General features: G+C 46.5%; 1 protein-coding gene across 1 annotated transcript in view; it reads right to left on the bottom strand.

Moving 5' to 3' along the window:
- TEX14 (testis expressed 14, intercellular bridge forming factor) overlaps positions 1-24,326 on the bottom strand; it is a 416,166-nt gene that overhangs the window by 47,303 nt on the left and 344,537 nt on the right. Inside the window, exons 19-21 of the mRNA XM_077296342.1 lie at positions 23,508-23,603; positions 22,626-22,668; positions 8,882-8,963 (exon numbers count right to left, since the gene is read on the bottom strand). Of these exons, the coding sequence (XP_077152457.1) occupies positions 8,882-8,963; positions 22,626-22,668; positions 23,508-23,603 (221 nt within the window). The remainder of the gene's footprint in view (positions 1-8,881; positions 8,964-22,625; positions 22,669-23,507; positions 23,604-24,326) is intronic.

Below are 24,326 nucleotides of genomic sequence, written 5' to 3'. Positions count from 1 at the left end.
AACCCTAACCCTAATCCCAACTCTAACCCTAACTTTAGCCCCAACCCTAACTTTAGCCCCAACCCTAACCATAACTTTAGCCCCCGTCGTCACAAAAAAAGTTCAATGTAACCTTTTTTTTGTACGTCGCGTCCGCCATTTCCGCGGATGCGTGGCCGTAACTCTGCCCCCTCCTCCCCAGGACATAGACTGGGCAGCGGATGCGTTGAAAAACTGCATCCGCTGCCCACGTTGTGCACAATTTTCACAACGTGCGTCGGTACATCGGGCCGACGCATTGCGACCGCCCCGTACCGACGCAAGTGTGAAAGAAGCCTTAGGCTACTTTCAGACATAGCGCATTTTTGAGCGCTATTTTGCGGGCGCTTTTCAAAAATGCGCAATGTCATTTTCGTCTGCCGGCAAAGTGAATGAGAAATTCACTTTGCCGTTCAGACACACCGCAAAAAAACGCGGCGCTTTTGTCTGCAAACACGCCGGCGTAAAAAGAATTGACATGTCAATTCTTTACGCAGCGGCGTGTCTGCGTATCCCCCTAGGGCCCCATATTACCTTCCACACACAGCGCCTTTGTCCTGGGTGTCGGCGTCTTTGTACGGAGGGGTTGACACCCAGGACCGGACGTGACGTCGGACAGGAAGAGGGAAGCCCCCGCCCCCCAGTGAAGCAGCATGGAGTCCTTCTGTGTGTGTGTGTGTGCGTGTGTGTGTCCCCATGCGACGCTAGTGCCACCATTGTGCTAAGTCGCCGTATGGGACTACTACTCCCATCCGGTATTAGGATGGGAGAGTTGTCCCTGTGTCCGGCGACTTAGCACAATTGTAAAGTTACACAAAACACCTACACACAATACACATACATGACACACAGTACATACAACATATAACACAGAGTATATACTCACCAACAGCACACTTTTAGGCGAAGCCCTCGATCCTCCAGGAAAAAATCCAAAAATAATAAACCAAATTCATACTCCCTGTCCGCAGAATCCATAAAACGAGTGTCCCACGCCGATCGGCTGCTCTCCGGCGATACACTGCCAGGAGCGAAGCTCCTAGCAGTGTATCGCGTACTGTTCCGGAGTTCAATGACTCCGGCGTCTCGGTTAACAGCAGTACAGCTGCGTTGAACTTTCCCACGCAGCACTGCCGTTAAGCGAGAGTGCCGGGGTCAATGACCGCCGGTAAACTCGCTCGCGCATGCGCAGTGACACACCGACAGGAACTATGGCTCCTGTCAGTGTGTTGCTGCAGCCGTGGAGAGCAGACATATCTCTGGATGTGTCTGTTCTCCATGGAAAATCTTGATACGTGGCACTTAAATATGTGGCAATTAAATACGTGACACGTGGCACTTATACGTGATACGTGTCACTTAAATACGTGGCACTGAAATACGTGATACGTGGCACTTTGATACGTGGCACGTGTCACTTAAATACGTGGCACTGAAAGATGTGGCACGTGGCACTTTGATACGTGGCACGTGGCACTTTGATACGTGGCACGTGGCACTGAAATATGTGGCACTTTGATACGTGGCACGTGGCACTTTGATACGTGGCACGTGGCACTTTGACACGTGGCACGTGGCACTTTGATACGTGGCACTGAAATATGTGGCACGTGGCACTTTGATACGTGGCACGTGTCACTTAAATACGTGGCACTGAAATAATTGGCACGTGGCACTTTGATACGTGGCACGTGTCTCTTAAATACGTGGCACTGAAAGATGTGGCACGTGGCACTTTGATACGTGGCACGTGGCACTTTGATACGTGGCACGTGGCACTGAAATATGTGGCACGTGGCACTTTGATACGTGGCACGTGGCACTTTGATACGTGGCACGTGGCACTTTGATACGTGGCACGTGGCACTTTGATACGTGGCACTGAAATATGTGGCACGTGGCACTTTGATACGTGGCACGTGTCACTTAAATACGTGTCACTGAAATATGTGGGACACGTCGCACAAAAAAGTTACATGTAGTTTTTTTTGTGTCGACGGTCCGCCGAAGCACGACGCATCCGTCGCACGACGGATGCGACATGTGGCAATCCGTCGCAATGCGTCGCTAATGCAAGCCAATGGAGAAAAAACGCATCCTGCAAGCACTTTTGCAGGATGCGTTTTTTCTCCAACGACGCATTGCGACGGAAGCCAAAAAACGCTAGTGTGAAAGTAGCCTAACCCTAACCCTAGCCCTAACCCTAAATTTAGCCCCAACCCTAACCCTAACTCTAACCCTAACCCTAACCCTAATTTTAGCCCCAACTTGTCTTCTCCTGCCGGCCGGCAGATGGCAGCAGATGGCGGGCGCACTGCGCATGCGCCCGCCATGATGAAAAAGCCGGCTGACAGGAGAAGACAGAAGAGGACCCAGGGACCCCGGGTGAGTATGATAGGGTCCCCGAATCCCCCTATTTCTCTGTCCTCTGATGTGCGATCACATCAGAGGACAGAGAAATAACTGATCGCTTTTTTTTTTTTTTTTTGCGGTCGCCGGTAAACTGTTAATTACCGGCGATCGCAAAGCAGGGGTCGGTGCAAATCGACCCCGATCATGTTCTTTGGGGTCTCGGCTACCCCCGGCAGCCGAGACCCCAAAGAACATCCGGGTGCCGGGCGGTGGGCGCACTGCGCGTGCGCCCGCCATTTTTTCCCGGAAAAAAGATGGCGGCGCCCATGGGGAGACACGAGGAGCACCGGGGGAGGTAGGTAAGTATTGGGGGGCTATTGGGGGCCATCGGGGACCACATTTCTCTGTCCTCCGATGTGCGATCACATCGGAGGACAGAGAAATTAAACGGCAAATCGCGTTTTTTTTTTTTTTGTTGCGACCGCCGGTAAACGGTTAATTACCGGCGATCGCAACTCGGGGGTCGGTAAAAACCCCCCGAATCATGTTCTCTGGGGTCTCGGCTACCCTCGGCAACCGAGACCCCAGAGAAAATCCGACTCTGGGGGGCGCTATTCACTTTTTCCACAGCGCCGTTAATTAACGGCGCTGTGGTTTAAGTACCCTTAGCGGCCGCCGTTAAAAGGCGTATCGGCGGTCGTTAAGGGGTTAAAAAGCCAATGGGCCATCCGTAAATACAGAGGTGAGAGACCATAATAAGACTAAGGCCGGAGTCACACTAAACGTATGAAAAATCGGCATTGAGGGAAAGGGCGAGGTTGTAAGTATGGTTTAATTAAGATTTATTAAAGGAGTCTGTGTAATTTCTTTCAATTAAAGGACTTTTTTTCTGGGTGTCTGTGTTTTCATACAATGTGACTATGGGGTTAGTAATGGGGACGTCTTATTGACACCTCTCCATTACTAACCTCGGGGTTCGCCGTCTCCTGACAGTACAAAGGTGACATCAACCCCCACCGCAACTATTACCCCACTTGCCACCGCTTCAGGGCAAGTGGGAACAGCGAGGCTAGGTGCCAGAATTGGCGCATCATAGAAATGCGCCTTTTCTGGGGCGGCTGAGAGCTGATGTTTTTAGCCTGGGGGAACCAGTATCCATGGCCCCTTCCTAGGCTATTAATATCAGCCCGCAGATGTCTGCATAGTCTTTGCTGGTTATTAATTATAGGGGGACCCTATGTCATATTTTTTAGGGTCCCTCATTTTAATAGCTAGTAAAGGCTAAGCATACAGTTGTGAGCTAATATTAATAGCCTGGGAAACTCCAAGGGTATTACCCCCTTCCCAGGCTATAAACATTGGCTCCCAGACATCGGCTTTCCCTCTGCTGATTCTGAAAATTGCGTGGAAGCCAACGCCATTTTTTTCCAAAAATCTTTTATTAATTAAATACATGTACAGTAAGCTGCACACACGGTACTAATTATCAGGGCCGCCATCAGGGCATTACAGGCATCACTGCAGTATGGGGCCCGGTGATGAGGAGCAAAAAGGGGGGCCCGAGCGAGCACGCTGGCAGCCGGTCCGGTCCGCGCTCTGCTCGGGCCCCCCCTGACATTTTTATTCAGGCTGCGGCTGCACGGCTGCCACTGTGCCTAAATGAGCCCTGTAGCTTTAAGGTGGCCGGGCCCACGGTGCATCATGGGCCGCAAGTTCGTGACGTCACACGCTGCCCTGCTCCACTTCCTCATTCCGGAGCAGAGCAGCGTGCTGAGCGTGCGATGTGCCACCACGTGGCTGCGCCTGCAGATGGCGGAGGAGCAGACGGCGGAGGGAGCAGAAGAGACAGGCGGCAGCGGGGGACCACCAGACGACGAGGGACCCGGCGGGGAGGACCAGACAGCGGAGGAGAAGAGGCAGGTGGCAGCTGGGGACCGGCGGAGGACCAGACGGTGGAGAAGAGGCAAGCGGCAGCGGGGGACCACCGGAGACACTGGGGGCAGAATGCTGGAGACACTGGGGGCAGAATGCTGGAGACACTGGGGGCAGAATGCTGGAGACACAGGGGCAGAATGCTGGAGACACATTGGCAGAATGCTGGAGACACAGGGGCAGAATGCTGGAGACACTGGGGGCAGAATGCTGGAGACACTGGCAGAATGCTGGACACAGTGACAGGGGCAGAATACTGGAGACACAGGGGCAGAATGCTGGAGACACTGGGGGCAGAATGCTGGAGACACTGGGGGCAGAATGCTGGAGACACTGGGGGCAGAATGCTGGAGACACAGGGGCAGAATGCTGGAGACACAGGGGCAGAATGCTGGAGACACAGGGGCAGAATGCTGGAGTCACTGGGGGCAGAATGCTGGAGACACAGGGGCAGAATGCTGGACACAGTGACAGGGGCAGAATGCTGGACACAGTGGGGCAGAATGCTGGAGACACTGGGGGCAGAATGCTGGAGACACTGGGGGCAGAATGCTGGAGACACACGGGCAGAATCCTGGACACAGTGACGGGCAGAATGCTGGACACAGTGACAGGGGCAGAATGCTGGAGACACAGGGGCAGAATGCTGGAGACACATTGGCAGAATGCTGGAGACACAGGGGCAGAATGCTGGAGACACTGGGGGCAGAATGCTGGAGACACTGGGGGCAGAATTCTGGAGACACGGGCAGAATGCTGGACACAGTGACAGGGGCAGAATGCTGGAGACACAGGGGCAGAATGCTGGAGACACTGGGGGCAGAATGCTGGAGACACGGGCAGAATGCTGGAGACACTGGGGGCAGAATGCTGGAGACACTGGGGCAGAATGCTGGAGACACAGGGGCAGAATGCTGGACACAGTGACAGGGGCAGAATGCTGGACACAGTGACGGGCAGAATGCTGGACACAGGGGCAGACTGTGAGACCCGGGGGCAGAATGCTGGACATTGGGGCAGAATGCTAGACATTGGGGCAGAATGCGAGACACGGGGCAGAATGGAGATACGGGGCATGATTGGAGACACGGGGCAGGATGAAATACATGGGGGCATGACTGGAGACAGATGGGGGAGGATTGGAGACAGATGGGGCAGAATGGAGACACAGGGGGCATGATTGGAGACAAGTGGCAGGATTGCAGACATGGGCAGAATGGAGACATGGGGCATAATTGGAGACACTGGGAGCAGAATTGGAGACAGACCATGCAGGATCATGGGGCAGGATGGATATGATGGAGACAGATGGGGCAGGATGGAGAGATCACATGGGGCGATCATATGGGGCAGGATGGGGAGATCATATGGGGCACAATGGATACTCATGAGGGCAGGATGGGAGAACATATGGCTGACGCCAGGAATGAGACACACGGTGGCCAGGATGGGGAATATTATTACCATAGGGGCTAATTTAGGGATATTATTACTGCAGTGATGTACCGCATTTATTTTATTTTTTGAGGACACGGTTTTAAATGGGGGGGCGGTCCTGTTACTGTGCAGAGTGACACTATGTCGCCTCTTTTTCTTCATGTGGTGTAATGTAGAAGTTGGGAAAAATTAAGTAATGTATTCTACAAGCGGAGCTCGAGATAACTGTGTTATTTCCTGCAGAGACGAGTCCTGGCTGGATGAAATGATGGCGGTCTGTGCTGGATGAAAGATGAAGGACTTCACCTAGAGACGTCACTGGTGAGTCAGTGTGTTACCTATACACTGTATACAGAGCTCCTGTGTATAATTTCACTAGTGATCACTGTATTATCTGTACACAGACACTGCATACTAAGTACAGATCTCCTGTGCATAATGACACTTATGGTGATCGTATGGTGCTTTTTTTTAATTACTGATCAGAATTGTAGTATTCAGTCACTATGTGGTGGTAATATGTGGTCTGGTCATGGTGTAGCGGTATTTGTTCTTTGTATGTGATATTATTCGGTCACTGTGGTGGTAATATGTCATCTGGTCATGGTGTAGCGGTATTTGTTCTTTGTATGTGATATTATTCGATCACTGTGGTGGTAATATGTCATCTGGTCATGGTGTAGCGGTATTTGTTCTTTTTATGTGATATTATTCGATCACTGTGGTGGTAATATGTCATCTGGTCATGGTGTAGCGGTATTTGTTCTTTTTATGTGATATTATTGGTCATTTTAAAAATTGAAAAATAAATAAAAATATACCTAAATTGTATTGCATATTTTAACAAATATTTAATAGGTTACAGTAGAGTAGGACCCAGCCAAAAGTGTCTACCGTGTTATGGTGGCGGCTTAAAAAATCTTTTGGCCAAAACAAAAGCTGCTGGCTATGTATATGATCTGGTGATGGGAACTGTTAATGTGTGATAGGTGAGAAGTGGAGTTTTTCCAAGAGAGAGCGGTGGGACTGTGGACAGTTCGAGGGGTGGAGCGTGGAGGTGGGGCTGGGGTGGATCCTGGGCGGAGTCTCAACGGGGCCCCGAAAATTTTACCAGTATGGGGCCCCGAAATTTCTAGTGGCAGCCCTGCTAATTATATGTGTCACTGACATCTATTTATCTATCTATTCTATATGTATTTACTGTATGTAATCCATCTCTTCTATCCTGTTGGCTCCTGCAGTGACTTTACTGTACGTGCACATAAATTGCTGGCTTTTCTTCTATCTATCTATGTAATATATATACATATATGTGTGTCACTGACATCTATATATCTATGTATTCTATGTGTATATATCTATTCTATTCTAACCTGTCAGTGTGATTTTACTGATCGCAGCACATGAATTACCAGCTTTTCTTCTATCTATCTATCTATCTATCTATCTATCTATCTATCTATCTATCTATCTAATACATTGGCATTAGGTCCTGGCAACGAGGATTGTCTTAACGTGACTACCAGGTACAAATGAATAGCACACCACTTAGCCCTTTGATGGGTAACACCTGATGAAGGCTCTGGTCCAGAGCCAAAAAGCGGTTTGTGATCCAGAACACTATGAATAAAGTTATCTACATTTACCTTCCAAGTCTTCACTATCCTCCTTGGCAGCACACCAGCACCCCATTCTTTAATGATCACATTCTATCTGTTCTATCCCCTGAATGGGAATCCATTTGGTGCTGCTCCTTACTCCTCTATTGTGTATGTGCCACAACCCCACACCACCAAAACGACTAGACCTTTCAGTGCCACCATAACCTCTTTATTCTTAAAGTCTCAGACAGTGGCATTTAACCACACAGGGGTTGACATCTCAGCCAGAGAGTGCACAGTCTTACATCAGCGCTCCATGATGTGATCGTGAGGCACTGATGTGTTACCATGGCAGTCAGGAGCCTTTTGAAGGCCCCTGTCACTACATAGTCCTTCTCTGAAGCCCAAAGGAGTTGGCGATTTTCACCATATACTTCAATACTGCGATATTGTAGTATATAGAATGAGCGATAAGACGATCACAAGTTCAAGTCCCTTAAGGGGACTAAAAAATAAAGTGACCAGTTAAAACATTTTAATCTCCGAATTTTAATGCATTAAAAATAAAGAAGTTAAAAAAAATTTCAAAAAACAAATATTTTGCATTATATCTATAAAAGTCCAATCTATAAATATAAAATCAATTAACACGATCGGTAAAGGCAGTAATGAGAAAAAAAATCAAGACACCAGAATTTAGATTTTTCAGTCATCACACTTCCTTAAAAAATGACAATTCAACATGAAACCCAACATTTATCAACGAAAATGTCAGCTCATCAGTCAAAGAACAAGCCTTCAGACAGCTCCATTTCTTGAAAAAGTAAAAATGTTACAGTTCTTGGAAAATGGCGACACAAACCAAAATTTATTTTTTTTCAAACTTCTGAAATTTTTTTTAAAACACTTACATAAAAAAATCTGTTTGGTATTTCCATATCATACTGACCTGGAGAATCCGGTTTCCATTTTTACAGCACAATGATTGTATTGTATTTTTACAGCACAATCGTAAACACAAAACGCAAAAAATGTCATAATTGAATATTTTTCATCATTTCACAGCACTTTTGTTATATGCTTGTACGTGCTTTGAAGCCGTCCAGATTCAGTTATAATACCCCCCCCCTGCGCTCCTTTGATGCTGCAGAGGAAAAGCCTCCTGTGCTTGCATCATCAGAGGGTGCATAGTTTGGGCCAGCAGAGCAGCCATGCCGCCAACCCAAACTATCAATCTACAGAAGCACACAACCACCGGCATGCAGGAGGATGGTAGACAATCCCATCAAAGCCGGCTATACACCTCATCAAATAGCTGTTCATCAAATGGTTTCCAAAAAGGAACATTTTCACCTTTTGCACTTAAACTTGTACTTCAACTACACCTCAAAGAGAAATAACAACTGTATGTTGCAGACATTACACTCTGGTTGTTAAAGGAGAATTGGTAGACGGAATATCTATGGCCGGTCTCTGACCAAGCTTTTCTGCTAATTTAGATAACAAAAACGTGAAAATCGGAAATCAATATTCCCTATTACCTGGTATTCATTGATAGGCCAAAGGTGGTAAGTCCAAGTAACTTCTTTTCCGTGGTACTTTCTCCAGTCAATAATGTTTTATCTACATGTATGTAAACAAGTTTAATTAATTGTAACAATGATGAATGAAGGTGCTTTATATCATTCTCAAAATAAAAAGGTAGCACTGATCATGCTACTTATAGCTCTTAGCAACACCTGATATATAACACACTGGTACCTTATATGTTGGGTCCATATTTGGTGCATGTTCACAAACTGGCTGTGTTACTCATATAAAGCACACAATAAAGGGGCACGCTATGCTATGAGCCCACTGCCGCCCTTTCCATGGTTTGAATGCAGGGTGATGATGGGCTGCCATAGCTATGCTCCGCCATGGTGATGCTCCTGTGACTGGGCTTCATAGGAGTCTGTGATTATTACTATATGCTGCGATACTGTGATAAAATCAAAGTTCCCTAAGGGACTTAAAAAAAAAAGTAAGCAATTACAAAAAAATGTTTTTAAAAATATGAAAAACAGATAGAAATTTGAATATTTCCTACTATTCCCCTATTACAAATAAAGAAATAAAAAACAAACATGTATGCTTGCACTCGTACCTCAAAAACAAGCCCTCATACAACTATGACGAAGGAAAAATAATTATTAGTTATGGTTCTTGCAAATAGGGGAAGAAAAATATAAAGCGCAAAAATGGAAAATCGCCCAGTCAGGAAAGGGTTAAAGATAACCTATTACCTTCTGAGAAACTTAACAAAGTAAAGAAAGAAAAAAATAGAAAACATTTCTGAAACATGTATGATCAGGAAAAATAAAATATGTTCTATCTTAGACTTTAAATGAGTAAGGCTGAAGGCAGGCTCTCCATTGTCTTATTATTTTGACAGCTACAGGTGCATCTCACAAAATTAGAATATCATCAAAAAGTTAATTAATTTCAGTTCTTCAATACAAAAAGTGAAACTCATATATTATATAGAGTCTTTACAAACAGTGATCTATTTCAAGTGTTTATTTCTGTTAATGTTGATGATTATGGCTTACAGCCAATGAAAACCCAAAAGTCATTATCTCAGTAAATTAGAATACTTTACAACATCAGCTTGAAAAATGATTTTAAAAATCCGAAATGTTGGCCTACTGAAATGCATGTTTAGTAAATGCACTCAATACTTGGTTGGGGCTCCTTTTGTATCAATGTCTGCATCAGTGCAGTGTGGCATGGAGGCGACCAGCCTGTGGCACTGCTGAGGTGTTATGGAAGCCCAGGTAGCTTTGATAGCAGCCTTCAGCTCATCTGCATTGTTGGGTCTGGTGTCCCTCATCTTCCTCTTGACAAAACCCCATAGATTCTCTATGGGGTTAAGGTCAGGTGAGTTTGCTGGCCAATCAAACACAGTGATACTGTTGTTTTTAAACCAGGTATTGGTACTTTTGCCAAGTCCTGCTGGAGAATGGAATTTCCATCTCCAAAAAGCTTGTTGGCAGAGGGAAGCATGAAGTGCTCTAAAATGTAATGGTAGATGGCTGTGCTGACTTTGGTCTTGATAAAACACAGTGTACCAATAACAGCAGATGACACGGCTCCCAAACCATCACTGATTGTGTAAACTTCACACTAGACCTCAAGCAGCTTAGATTGTGTGCAGCTCCACTCTTCCTCCAGACAATGGGACCTTGATTTTCAAGGTCTAATGTGAAGTTTCCACAATTAGTGATGGTTTAGGAAGCCATGTCATCTGGTGTAGGTCCACTGTGATTTATCAAGACCAAATGGTTGTGCCGCTGGCTTGCAAGCTCTATTGTAAAGTTCTTGCAAGGACTACGCTCCTTGCTTGGGAGACCTGCCACCTCTTATAGGCTGAAGTAGTGGTTGGTAACCTAGGCAATGTGTACTAAACAGTAAAAATAAAAATCTCTCTATTCTTGAGAACGGAGGAGATTTTAAATAACAGATATACTACAAAGTTGTTTGTTTTTACAACCACTTTGTAATTTTACCAATTTAAGAAGATGAGACAAAATACATTTTATCGCTGGGGAAATAAAATAGACAAATTACTAGCTACCCTAAACACAAGCAGCCCTACAAGCCAGCTATAAAGCTGTAGTACCCAGTAACGGGCTAGCAGATGACTGACCGTAAAGAGATCAAGCAAATTTTCAGTGATTACTATGAGGGCACATACAGAGCCCCTGGCAAACCTCCCAGCGATTAACTCCTTTTTTAATTCAATTAATCTCCCATCGCTGATCACTGAGCAACAAGTGGTGTTAGACTCAATAGTAATGGAGGATGAAGTGAGACAGGCATTCAATTTTAAGACCCCAGACACTGATGGTCTCTTTGCTGAATATGATAAGATTCTATCCGATGACTTAGGGTACTGTCACACATTGGCACTTTGATCGCTACGACGGTACGATCCGTGACGTTCCAGCGATATCCATACGATATCGCTGTGTCTGACACGCAGCAGCGATCAGGGACCCCGCTGTGAATCGTACGTCGTAGCAGATCGTTTGGAACTTTATTTAGTCGCTGGATCTCCCGCTGTCATCGTTGGATCGGTGTGTATGACACCGATCCAACGATGCGTTCGCTTGTAACCAGGGTAAACATCGGGTTACTAAGCGCAGGGCCGCGCTTAGTAACCCGATGTTTACCCTGGTTACCATCGTAAAAGTAAAAAAAACAAACAGTACATACTCACCTTCGTGTCCCCCGGCGTCCGCTTCCTGCACTGACTGAGCGCCGGCCGTAAAGTGAAAGCACAGCACAGCGGTGACATCACCGCTCTGATGTTAGGGCCGGCGCTCAGTCAGTGCAGGGAAGCGGACGCCAGGGGACGCGAAGGTGAGTATGTACTGTTTGTTTTTTTTACTTTTACACTGGTAACCAGGGTAAACATCGGGTTACTAAGCGCGGCCCTGCGCTTAGTAACCCGATGTTTACCCTGGTTACCTGGGGACCTCTTCATCGTTGGTCGCTGGAGAGCGGTCTGTGTGACAGCTCTCCAGCGACCACACAACGACTTACCAACGATCACGGCCAGGTCGTATCGCTGGTCGTAATCGTTGGTAAATCGTTATGTGAGACGGTACCCTAAGTTCCCATTTTGACTAACCTTTTCAATGCAGCTTTCCTTCAATGGGCTTCTATCGATCGATACACTGACTCACACACTATAGTTATCCCTAAACCTAACAGTGACCCATTACTGCCACAATCATACCGCCCAATCTCACTTCTCAACCATGACTGTAAGCTTCTGGAGAAGATCTTAGCAAACCATCTACATATGTTGATGCGGGCCTTCTGTGTGGGGCTCAGACGGGCTTTACCCAGGGATGGAGCAGTGTGGCAAATATACGCCTGGGGGTATTAGCCACGGTCTTGGGCCAAGATGCATCACGACCATCCGCAATGCTGATGAGTCTGGATGCCAAAAAGGCCTTTGATAAGGTGTCATGACCTTTTTTGTATGAAGTTCTAGGCAGGGGAAATTTTGGCCCGAGATCCCTGCAATATATTCAATACCTTCATATAAATGCAAATACTTGTGTGACAGTTAATGGAGGTGATAGATAAGTAACTTGGCACTCAAGTTGGGAATAGTAGTTGCCCAGATATGTCACCAGGGAGGAGTATCGTGCAGCTGGTATGCCTCAACGCGGTGTCCACCGCTAGTTGATTCAACTAGCGGCGGACACCGCGTTGAGGCATACCAGCTGCACACCGCACATGGGCTACGTGTTTAATCTAGCACGCCTGTTTCATTAGACGCCTCTATACATCCTCAATAATAACAATACCACTCAATTGAACTAACTGGCTCTTGCGGCTATGATATATATTACATAGTTCCTCTTTATGCCTCTGGCATTTACACTTCCCACTATACCTGTGTGGACATATATCCTTATACTGAGTTATCAGCAAGCTATCTACATTAGTTACAGTGTTTTTTCCAAACCTGGAACACCAGGCCCATACACGATACTCCTCCCTGGTGACATATCTGGGCAACTACTATTCCCAGACAGGTCCACTTGTAACCATTGTCTAGGACCTACTCCTTAATTAGAGATATCCTCCATCCTAAATATCTAAAGCAGTCGGTTTACTGAAGAAGGTCTAATGTCTGACCGAAATGTTTAATTTTGGACTGCCATCTGAATAAAAAATCATCATCACAATTTATTAAGTTGAGTGCCAAGTTACTTATCTATCATTTATCTACTGGTGTGGGAAACCTATCTTGTGCACCAACACAGTTGTGCCACGATATACTTCACAGTTAATGGAGGTGGTGCACCAGCAATAGATCTCTTTTGAGCAGCCAAACAGGGATATCCTCTGTCACCCCTTCTATTTAACCTCTCTATAAACCCCTTACTACGCCAACTATTGCAGATCCCTACTTTTAGGGGACTTATGGTGGGCTCTAGAGAGTTAAAGGTCACGGCATTTGCAGATGATATTTTGCTGATAGTAACTAACTCCAAACAGGTCCTGCATTCCCTTATATGAAAATTAGAAGATGTGGAAGTCTTGATGGGCTATAATATCAAATGAGACAAAACAGAGGTGATGATGCTGCAGGGACCCTCCAAACCATTGTTGGCATTGGGGTTCCCTTGTCTATAAATCAATTGGGCTTTGTCAAGAGGAAGATGAGAGACACCAGACCCAACAATGCAGAGGAGCTGAAGGCTGCTATCACAGCAACCTGGGCTTCCATAACACCTCAGCAGTGCCACAGGCTGATTGTCTCCATGCCACACTGCACTGATGCAGCAATTGATGCAAAAGGAGCCCCAACCAAGTACTGAGTGCATTTACTGGACATACATTTCAGTAGGCCAACATTTCTGATTTTTAAAATCATTTTTCAAGCTGATGTTATAAAGTATTCTCATTTACTGAGATAATGACTTTTGTGTTTTCACTGGCTGTAAGCCATAATCATCAACATTAACAGAAATAAACACTTATATATTATATTATAGATCACTCTGTTTGTAATGACTCTATATAATATAGGAGTTTCACTTTTTGTATTGAAGAACTGAAATAAATTAACTTTTGATTGGGGCCCAGGATGGGTGCTGTTGTGAATTCCATTCTCGGGCTCCCTCCTGTGGTCATGAGTGGTACTGTGTGAGTTCTGTTCTTGGGCTCCCTCTGGTGGCCTTTAGCGATATGGCTGGTCTGTAGCTGGGCTCAGCTGCCTCATTTCCTGCTATGCTGGCTTCTATTTAACTCACCTGGACCTTCACTTGTTGCCTGCTGTCGTTGTTTTCAGTCCTGGTTCTGATCTCTCCTGGACCTCCCTTGTGACCTGTCTCCTTCTGGAGAAGCTAAGTCTTGCATGTTCATTTTGCTCATTATTTCCTTGAAAACGTTTCTCAGTATATGATGAGTTCAGTCCAGCTTGCTTTTATGTGATTTTTTCGCTTGCTGGTAGCTCTGGGGTGCAGAGTGCGCCCCTCACATCGTGAGTCGGTGTGGGGGTTCTTGTATTCTCTGCGTGGATAGTTTTTGATAGTTTTTGTACTGACCGCACAGATCCCTTGCTATCTTCTGTCTTTCTAGTGTTAGCGGGCCTCATTTGCTAAACCTGCTTCATTTCTACGTTTGTATTTTCCCCTTAACTCACCGTTATTATTTGTAGGGGGCTGTCTAAACTTTGGGGTTATTTCTCTGAGGCAAGTGAGGTCTTTGCTTTCTCTCTAGGGGTAGCTAGTTTCTCAGGCTGTGAAGAGGCGTCTAGGTTTTTAGGTAACGCTCCACGGCTGCCTTTAGTGTGTGTGGATAGGATCAGGGTTGTGGTCAGTATAGCTCCCACATCCCCAGAGCTTGTCCTAATATTCTGGTTTACCTGTCAGGTCAGTTTTGTGATCCTACCACCGGATCATAACAGTACAGCAGGCCTACAAAGTGTTAATGCATCGCAGAAGAGGGATAAGAGAAGTCCTGAGGTCATTTTTTTTTTCCTCTGCAGTGTGTCTATCTTCTCTCCTCCCCTTAATCTGTGGGTGGTTCGGAATTCAGCTGCAGATATGGACATTCAGAGTCTGTCTTCTAGTGTGGATCATCTCACTGCAAGGGTACAGGGCATTCAGGATTATGTAGTTCGCAGTCCTATATCAGAGCCTAAAATACCAATTCCTGAGCTTTTCTCTGGAGATAGATCTAGGTTTTTGAACTTTAAAAATAATTGCAAATTATTCCTTTCTCTGAGACCTCGTTCCTCTGGTGACTCTGTTCAGCAAGTTAAAATTGTTATTTCTTTGTTACGTGGTGACCCTCAAGATTGGGCATTCTCTCTGGCACCAGGAGATCCTGCATTGCTAAATGTGGATGCGTTTTTTCTGGCGCTTGGATTGCTTTATGAGGAACCTAACTCAGTAGACCAGGCAGAAAAGATTTTGCTGGCTCTCTCTCAGGGTCAGGATGAAGCACAGGTTTACTGTCAGAAGTTTAGGAAATGGTCTGTGCTCACTCAATGGAATGAGTGCGCCCTGGCAGCGATTTTCAGAAAGGGTCTTTCTGAAGCCCTTAAGGATGTTATGGTGGGGTTCCCCACGCCTGCGGGTCTGAATGAGTCAATGTCTTTGGCCATTCAGATTGATCGGCGTTTGCGGGAGCGCAAACCTGTGCACCATCTGGCGGTATTTTCTGAGCAGAAACCTGAGTCTATGCAATGTGACAGGATTCTGACCAGAATTGAACGGCAAAATCACAGACGTCAGAATGGGTTGTGCTTTTACTGTGGTGATTCTGCTCATGTTATCTCAGAGTGTTCTAAGCGCACAAAAAGGTTCGCTAAGTCTGTCACCATTGGTACTGTGCAGCCTAAATTCATTTTGTCTGTTACTTTGATTTGCTCTCTGTCATCCTACTCAGTTATGGCTTTTGTGGATTCAGGTGCTGCCCTGAATTTGATGGATTTGTCATTTGCCAGGCGCTGTGGTTTTATCTTGGAGCCTTTACAATTCCCTATTCCACTAAAGGGAATTGATGCTACGCCATTGGCCAAGAATAAACCTCAGTACTGGACTCAAGTGACCATGTGCATGACTCCTGCACATCAGGAGGTGATTCGCTTTCTTGTGCTACATAATTTACATGATGTTGTCGTGTTGGGTCTGCCATGGCTGCAGGCTCATAATCCAGTCCTGGATTGGAAAGCAATGTCTGTGTCAAGTTGGGGTTGCAGGGGAATTCATGGCAATGCTCCTTTGGTGTCAATTGCTTCTTCTACTCCTTCTGAAGTCCCTGAATTTTTGTCGGACTACCAGGATGTATTTGATGAGCCCAAATCCAGTGCCCTACCTCCTCATAGGGATTGTGATTGTGCTATAAATTTGATTCCTGGTAGTAAGTTCCCTAAGGGACGACTTTTTAATTTATCTGTACCAGAACATGCCGCTATGCGGAGTTATATAAAGGAGTCTTTGGAGAAAGGGCATATTCGCCCGTCCTCGTCCCCTTTGGGTGCGGGGTTCTTTTTTGTGGCCAAAAAGGATGGTTCTCTGAGACCTTGTATAGATTATCGCCTTCTAAATAAAATCACTGTCAAATTTCAGTACCCTTTGCCACTGTTGTCCGATCTGTTTGCTCGGATTAGGGGGGCTAGTTGGTTCACCAAGATAGATCTTCGAGGAGCGTATAATCTTGTGCGCATAAAGCAGGGCGATGAATGGAAAACAGCATTTAATACGCCCGAAGGCCATTTTGAGTACTTGGTGACGCCTTTTGGGCTTTCTAATGCCCCCTCTGTGTTTCAGTCCTTCATACACGACATCTTCCGAGAGTATCTGGATAGAGTTATGATTGTGTACCTGGATGATATTTTGGTCTTTTCTGATGATTGGGAATCTCATGTGAAGCAGGTCAGGATGGTATTTCAGGTCCTGCGTGCCAATGCCTTGTTTGTGAAGGGCTCTAAATGTCTCTTCGGATTCCAGAAGGTTTCCTTTTTGGGCTTTATTTTTTCTCCTTCTACTATTGAGATGGATCCAGTCAAGGTCCAGGCTATTTATGACTGGACTCAACCTACATCAGTGAAGAGTCTTCAGAAGTTCTTGGGTTTTGCTAATTTTTACCGTCGCTTCATCACTAATTTTTCTAGTGTGGTTAAGCCTTTGACGGATTTGACCCAGAAGGGTTCTGATGTGACGAATTGGTCTCCTGCGGCCGTGGAGGCCTTTCAGGAGCTGAAACGTCGGTTTTCTTCGGCTCCTGTCTTGCGCCAGCCGGATGTCTCTCTTCCCTTTCAGGTCGAGGTTGATGCTTCTGAGATTGGAGCAGGGGCTGTCTTGTCGCAGAAAAGCTCTGATGGCTCTGTGATGAGACCATGTGCTTTCTTTTCAAGAAAGTTTTCGCCTGCCGAGCGGAATTATGATGTTGGTAATCGGGAGTTGTTGGCAATGAAGTGGGCATTTGAGGAGTGGCGACATTGGCTTGAGGGAGCCAAGCATCGTGTGGTGGTCTTGACGGATCACAAGAATTTGACTTATCTCGAGTCTGCCAAACGGTTAAATCCTAGACAGGCTCGATGGTCGCTGTTTTTCTCCCGTTTTGATTTCGTGGTTTCATATCTTCAGGGTTCGAAAAACGTGAAGGCTGTTGCCCTTTCTAGGAGTTTTGTGCCTGACTCCCCGGAAGTTTCTGAACCGGCTGGTATCCTCAGAGAGTGGGTGATTTTGTCTGCCATCTCTCCTGATTTGCGACGGGTGCTGCAGGAATTTCAGGCCAATAGACCTGACCGTTGTCCACCGGAGAGACTGTTTGTCCCGGACAGATGGACCAGTAGAGTTATTTCCGAGGTTCATTCTTCGGTGTTGGCGGGTCATCCTGGGATTTTTGGTACCAGGGATTTGGTGGCTAGGTCCTTTTGGTGGCCTTCCTTGTCGCGGGATGTGCGTTCCTTTGTGCAGTCCTGTGGGATTTGTGCTCGGGCTAAGCCTTGCTGTTCTCGTGCCAGTGGGTTGCTTTTGCCTTTGCCTGTCCCGAAGAGGCCTTGGACGCATATTTCCATGGATTTTATTTCGGATCTTCCTGTCTCTCAGAGGATGTCTGTCATCTGGGTGGTTTGTGATCGTTTTTCCAAAATGGTCCATTTGGTGCCCTTGCCTAAGCTGCCTTCCTCCTCCGATTTGGTTCCACTGTTTTTTCAGAATGTGGTTCGTTTGCATGGTATTCCGGAGAACATTGTGTCTGACAGAGGATCCCAGTTTGTGTCCAGATTTTGGCGGTCCTTTTGTGCTAAGATGGGCATTGAATTGTCTTTTTCGTCGGCCTTCCATCCTCAGACGAATGGCCAAACCGAACGAACTAATCAGACCTTGGAAACTTATCTGAGATGTTTTGTTTCTGCTGATCAGGATGATTGGGTGACTTTTTTGCCATTGGCTGAGTTCGCCCTCAATAATCGGGCTAGTTCTGCTACTTTGGTTTCACCTTTTTTTTGCAATTCTGGTTTTCATCCTCGTTTTTCCTCAGGTCAGGTTGAGCCTTCTGACTGTCCTGGGGTGGATTCTGTGGTGGATAGGTTGCAGCAGATTTGGAACCACGTGGTGGACAATTTGACGTTGTCACAAGAGAAGGCTCAACGCTTTGCTAACCGCCGTCGCTGTGTGGGTCCCCGACTTCGTGTGGGGGATTTGGTATGGTTGTCTTCTCGTTATGTCCCTATGAAGGTTTCCTCTCCTAAGTTCAAGCCTCGTTTCATCGGTCCTTATAAGATTTTGGAAATCCTCAACCCTGTGTCAGTTCGGTTGGACCTCCCAACATCGTTTGCCATTCATAATGTGTTCCATAGGTCATTGTTGCGGAGATATGTGGATCCTGTGGTCCCTTCTGTTGATCCTCCTGCTCCGGTCTTGGTCGAGGGGGAGTTGGAGTATGTGGTGGAGAAGATCTTGGATTCTCGTATTTCGAGACGGAAGCTTCAGTACTTGGTTAAGTGGAAGGGCTATGGTCAGGAGGATAATTCCTGGGTTGTCGCCTCCGATGTCCATGCGGCCGATTTGGTTCGTGCCTTTCATTTGGCTCGTCCTGATCGGCCTGGGAGCTCTGGTGAGGGTTCGGTGACCCCTCCTCAAGGGGGGGGTACTGTTGTGAATTCCGTTCTCGGGCTCCCTCCTGTGGTCATGAGTGGTACTGTGTGAGTTCTGTTCTTGGGCTCCCTCTGGTGGCCTTTAGCGATATGGCTGGTCTGTAGCTGGGCTCAGCTGCCTCATTTCCTGCTATGCTGGCTGCTATTTAACTCAACTGGACCTTCACTTGTTGCCTGCTGTCGTTGTATTCAGTCCTGGTTCTGATCTCTCCTGGACCTCCCTTGTGACCTGTCTCCTTCTGGAGAAGCTAAGTCTTGCTTGTTCATTTTGCTCATTATTTCCTTGAAAACGTTTCTCAGTATATGATGAGTTCAGTCCAGCTTGCTTTTATGTGATTTTTTCGCTTGCTGGTAGCTCTGGGGTGCAGAGTGCGCCCCTCACATCGTGAGTCGGTGTGGGGGTTCTTGTATTCTCTGCGTGGATAGTTTTTGATAGTTTTTGTACTGACCGCACAGATCCCTTGCTATCTTCTGTCTTTCTAGTGTTAGCGGGCCTCATTTGCTAAACCTGTTTCATTTCTCTGTTTGTATTTTCCCCGTAACTCACCGTTATTATTTGTGGGGGGCTGTCTAAACTTTGGGGTTATTTCTCTGAGGCAAGTGAGGTCTTTGCTTTCTCTCTAGGGGTAGCAAGATTCTCAGGCTGTGAAGAGGCGTCTAGGTTTTTAGGTAACGCTCCACGGCTGCCTTTAGAGTGTGTGGATAGGATCAGGGTTGTGGTCAGTATAGCTCCCACATCCCCAGAGCTTGTCCTAATATTCTGGTTTACCTGTCAGGTCAGTTTTGTGATCCTACCACCGGATCATAACAGGGTGCAGCATATTACAGAATGGGGGCGCAGGATGGGAGCAGCACATGACAGGATGGGGGCGCAGGATGAGAGCAGCACATGAAAGGATGGGGGTGCAGGATGGGTGCAGCACATTACAGAATGGGGGCCCAGGATGGGGACAGCACATACCAGAATGGGGGCGCAGGATGGGAGCAGCACATGACAGCATGGGGTTGCAGGATGGGAGCACCACATGACAGGATGGGAGCAGCACATTACAGAATGGGGGCGCAGGATGGGAGCAGCACATGACAGAATGGGGGTGCAGGATGGGAGCAGCACATTACAGGATGGGGGAGCAGGATGGGAGCAGCACATGACAGGATGGGGGCACAGGATGAGAGCAGCACATGACAGGATGGGGGCGCAGGATGGGAGCACCACATGACAGGATTGGGGCCCAGGATGGGTGCAGCTTATTACAGAATGGAGGTGCAGGATGGGAGCAGCACATGACAGAATGGGGGCACAGGATGGGAGCAGCATATTACAGAATGGGGGCGCAGGATGGGAGCAGCATATTACAGAAAGGGGGCGCAGGATTGGAGCAACACATGACAGAATGGGGCGCAGGATGGGAGCAGCACATGACAGGATGGGGCGCAGGATGAGAGCAGCACATGACAGGATGGGGGCGCAGGATGGGTGCAGCACATTACAGAATGGGGGTGCAGGATGGGAGCACCACATGACAGGATGCGAGCACCACATGACAGGATTGGGGTGCAGGATGGGAGCACATGACAGGATTGGGGCGCAAGATGGGAGCACATGTGTTATTATCCCAATGGCAAGGGATCTCAGAGATTAGGCAAAGTCTGCAAACATAAATACCAGCTCATAGGGAAGTGGTAACTAGGCTGACCATATAGCTGATCCTAGCACAAACACTAACAGTAGCCGGGGAACGTGCCTACGTTGATCCTAGACGTCTCGCGCCAGCCGGAGAACTAACTAACCCTATCAGGGAAAATAAGACCTCTCTTGCCTCCAGAGAAAAGACCCCAAAGAAATACAAGCCCCCAACAAATAATAACGGTGAGGCAAGAAGAAAAGACAAACGTAAGAATGAACTAGATTTTAGCAAAGAGAGGCCCACTGACTAAATAGCAGAAGATAGTAAGATGACTTATATGGTCAGCAAAAAACCCTGCAAAATATCCACGCTGAATATCCAAGAACCCCCAAACCGACTAACGGTGAGGGGGGAGAATATCAGCCCCCTAGAGCTTCCAGCGATATCAGGAATCACATTTTGTACAATCTGGACAAAAATAAGAACAATGCAAATAAACAAAAGTAAGAAAGCAGGACTTAGCTTATCTTGCAAAGAACCAGGACCTGAAGACAGGAGCAAACAGAAATGAACTGATTACAACGATGCCAGGCACTGGACTGAGAATCCAGGAAGTTTAAATAGCAACACCCCAGGCCTAACGAAGCAGGTGAGTACCAACCTGGTAAAAGACAATCCAAGTGCCAAATCACTAGTGACCACAAGAGGGAGCCAAGAAGTATAGTTCACAACACACATGACAGGATGGGAGCACCACATGACAGGATTGGGGCGCAGGATGGGAGCACATGACAGGATTGAAGCGCAGGATGGGAGCACATGACAGGGTGAGGGCACAGGAAGAGAGTAGCACATGTCAAGATAGAGGCGCACAAAACAGGATGAGGGCGCAGCATGGGGGCTTCACATGACAGGAAGGGGGCGCAGGATGGGAGCAGCACATGACAGGATGGGGCGCAGGATGAGAGGAGCACATGACAGGATGGGGGCGCAGGATGGGAGCAGCATATTACAGAATGCGGGCGCAGGATTGGAGCAACACATGACACGATGCGAGCACCACATGACAGGATTGGGGTGCAGGATGGGGGCGCAGGATGGGAGCAGCACATTACAGAATGGGGGTGCAGGATGGGAGCACCACATGACACGATGCGAGCACCACATGACAGGATTGGGGTGCAGGATGGGAGCACATGACAGGATTGGGGCACAGGATGGGAGCACCACATGACAGGATTGGGGCGCAGGATGGGAGCACATGACAGGATTGAAGCGCAGGATGGGAGCACATGACAGGGTGAGGGCACAGGAAGAGAGTAGCACATGACAAGATAGAGGCGCACAAAACAGGATGAGGGTGCAGCATGGGGGCTTCACATGACAGGAAGGGGGCGCAGGATGGGAGCAGCATATGACAGGATGGGGGCGCAAGATGGTAGCAGCACATGACAAGATTAGGGCGCAGGATGGAAGCAGCACATACCAGGATGGAGACCATATACCCATATAAATTCTCGCAACTCGGGCATAGAACGGGTTCAATAGCTAGTATAATTATATCTGGAATAGATACTCTGTTACCCACCATCTCATAACAACATAGTTCACATATGATAATATGCTTTGGTTAATCTTTGTCGATAATATATATGCTTCTGGTAATGTTTGCATTGGTGTATGTAAAAAAAATTCTATTCAATAAAAACAAGGTTTGAAAAAAAAAAGATGAGACAAACTTAAACACCTCATAGCTCAATATACCAGAAATATTGTGCAGTCAAGCGTAGTTTGTGAATCCACATTTAGCCACACTGCCTGGTTTCACTCCCTGAAATCCCATCCAAAAAGCCTCTTTCGTGACTGGAATATTAGTTGGTTTTGCAGCATCATAAAACTTTCTGCAATTACCTTAAACTTTCAGTCAATTTGAAGAAACTGTATAGTGGTTGTATATACTTAACTTACTGCTTCACTTACCAAAGCAAGTAATGGAGCTTGATCCACCGCACACATTCAGCGTCTAAAATGAAGTTAAGCAACAATAATGAACTGTCATGCAAACATGTGTGATGTATGTTCCTAAAAGATTAAAAGCTGTTGTTCCCTTGTAAATATAGTCTCAAACCGCACAATACCCACCTTCCCCAATTCTCCTGTCGAGATTCTTCCGCAGCTCCCGGTATGTAGCAAGTGCTGCGGCATTGACATCACATCAACTGTACAGCAGCCAATCAGTGAGTTAAGACACTTGAAGATGAGCATTCTGTCTACACTGGAATGCCTTTGTCAGATCCACTGAGTTCTCTGATTGGCTGCCACTCTAATCAAGCTAATGTCAGTGCCACAGCCAATGTCATATTCTCATGAGCAGTGGCGAAGGCTCAACGGGATATACAGCAAGGTGAGTATACAGCGTCATATTTTTTTTAAAACAAAAAATACCGAGGAACGAATGAATTATGCTTGAAATGGAATAATTCCTTTAAGACCAGTGAATGATTATTGAAATCCTACTGGTTTCACTGGGAAGCCATCAACATAACTCTGATATGTCAAAGACGCATGGCACTTGGCCAGGCTGTGTGGTCCCTATGTTCATGAAATTGGTGGAGGGCAAAGCTTTTCACTGTTGCCATCTACTGATATGTCTGAATGACAGGTCAGAAGAAAGGCACACATACACTGTAATGTCATTGAAAAAAAGCGCCCAAAAACCCTTGAGCAAACATATTCACACCGCTAACCAAGTGCTTTCCCAACCAGTAAAAATTCACTACCGAAGTAAATCATGCAGTAACAAAATGAGGACAAGATGCAATTTTGGGGAGACTAGGAGAAATAAAGAAAGTGGTTTCATGCCTCTTGTTCCGTCTTCTCAAAGAAATCATCAGTTTCCGTAGTGAAGTAACTGGTTTCCGTGCTAAGATTTGAGCGATCTGTGTCTTCAGAATCGTCCTGTTTAAAAAAAAAATAAAAATAATAAAAAAATTGTGAATTATTGGAAATTTTAGTAAATGCAGTAAGGAAATCTACGTAACAAAATCTATTCTGCTGAATGTATTATTTGGGAGATCCCCTTGTGTACACATCTAACGCCATGAATTTATCTCACCTCCTGATGAGCCCGTTGTGGTGAAACACTTAGAGGTTACCAGCTACACATCTGATAAGTAGCCCTTTCTGTCGTTCTTCATTTAATGGCTTGATCAAATTTTCCCTACCTTGTTATTAATATATGGGGCAGGACTATACTATCAGAATGTGGGACCTGCTTTTTGCAAGTGTGGAATTTTAGCCTTTTTACCTATAGACATATATACACTTTCCCTGGGAATATATATTTAGAATAGGGCTTCCCAGGGTACGCCGCCGTGAAGAGGCCATAGCCGCTGTCAAGTAGGGTGCCAACCTCCGCTGTCTAGGCAGGTATTCAGTTTAGGAGACAGTTTAGTGTCTAAAGAGGGGTCTTGTTTATCTTATATCATTTAAGATGTCTCAGGATTGTGCACTGAGGTTTCCTCTTTTAGGGGTTTACCATAATTTGTTTGCCTATATACCCCCTTTTTGCCCCTTTGCCCTGGCAGTCTATTCATGACTGACCACTACCATGACGTGAATGGGTGCCTGTCATCACTTATATACATGGTTTTCCAGGGCAGAGAGGGACAGGAGCCGGGG

Source organism: Ranitomeya variabilis, chromosome 3, assembly GCF_051348905.1.
Source record: "Ranitomeya variabilis isolate aRanVar5 chromosome 3, aRanVar5.hap1, whole genome shotgun sequence".
Lineage (NCBI taxonomy): Eukaryota > Metazoa > Chordata > Amphibia > Anura > Dendrobatidae > Ranitomeya > Ranitomeya variabilis.
The sequence above is the reverse complement of the archived record's forward strand: the minus strand, read 5'-3'. Positions and strand labels throughout refer to the sequence as shown.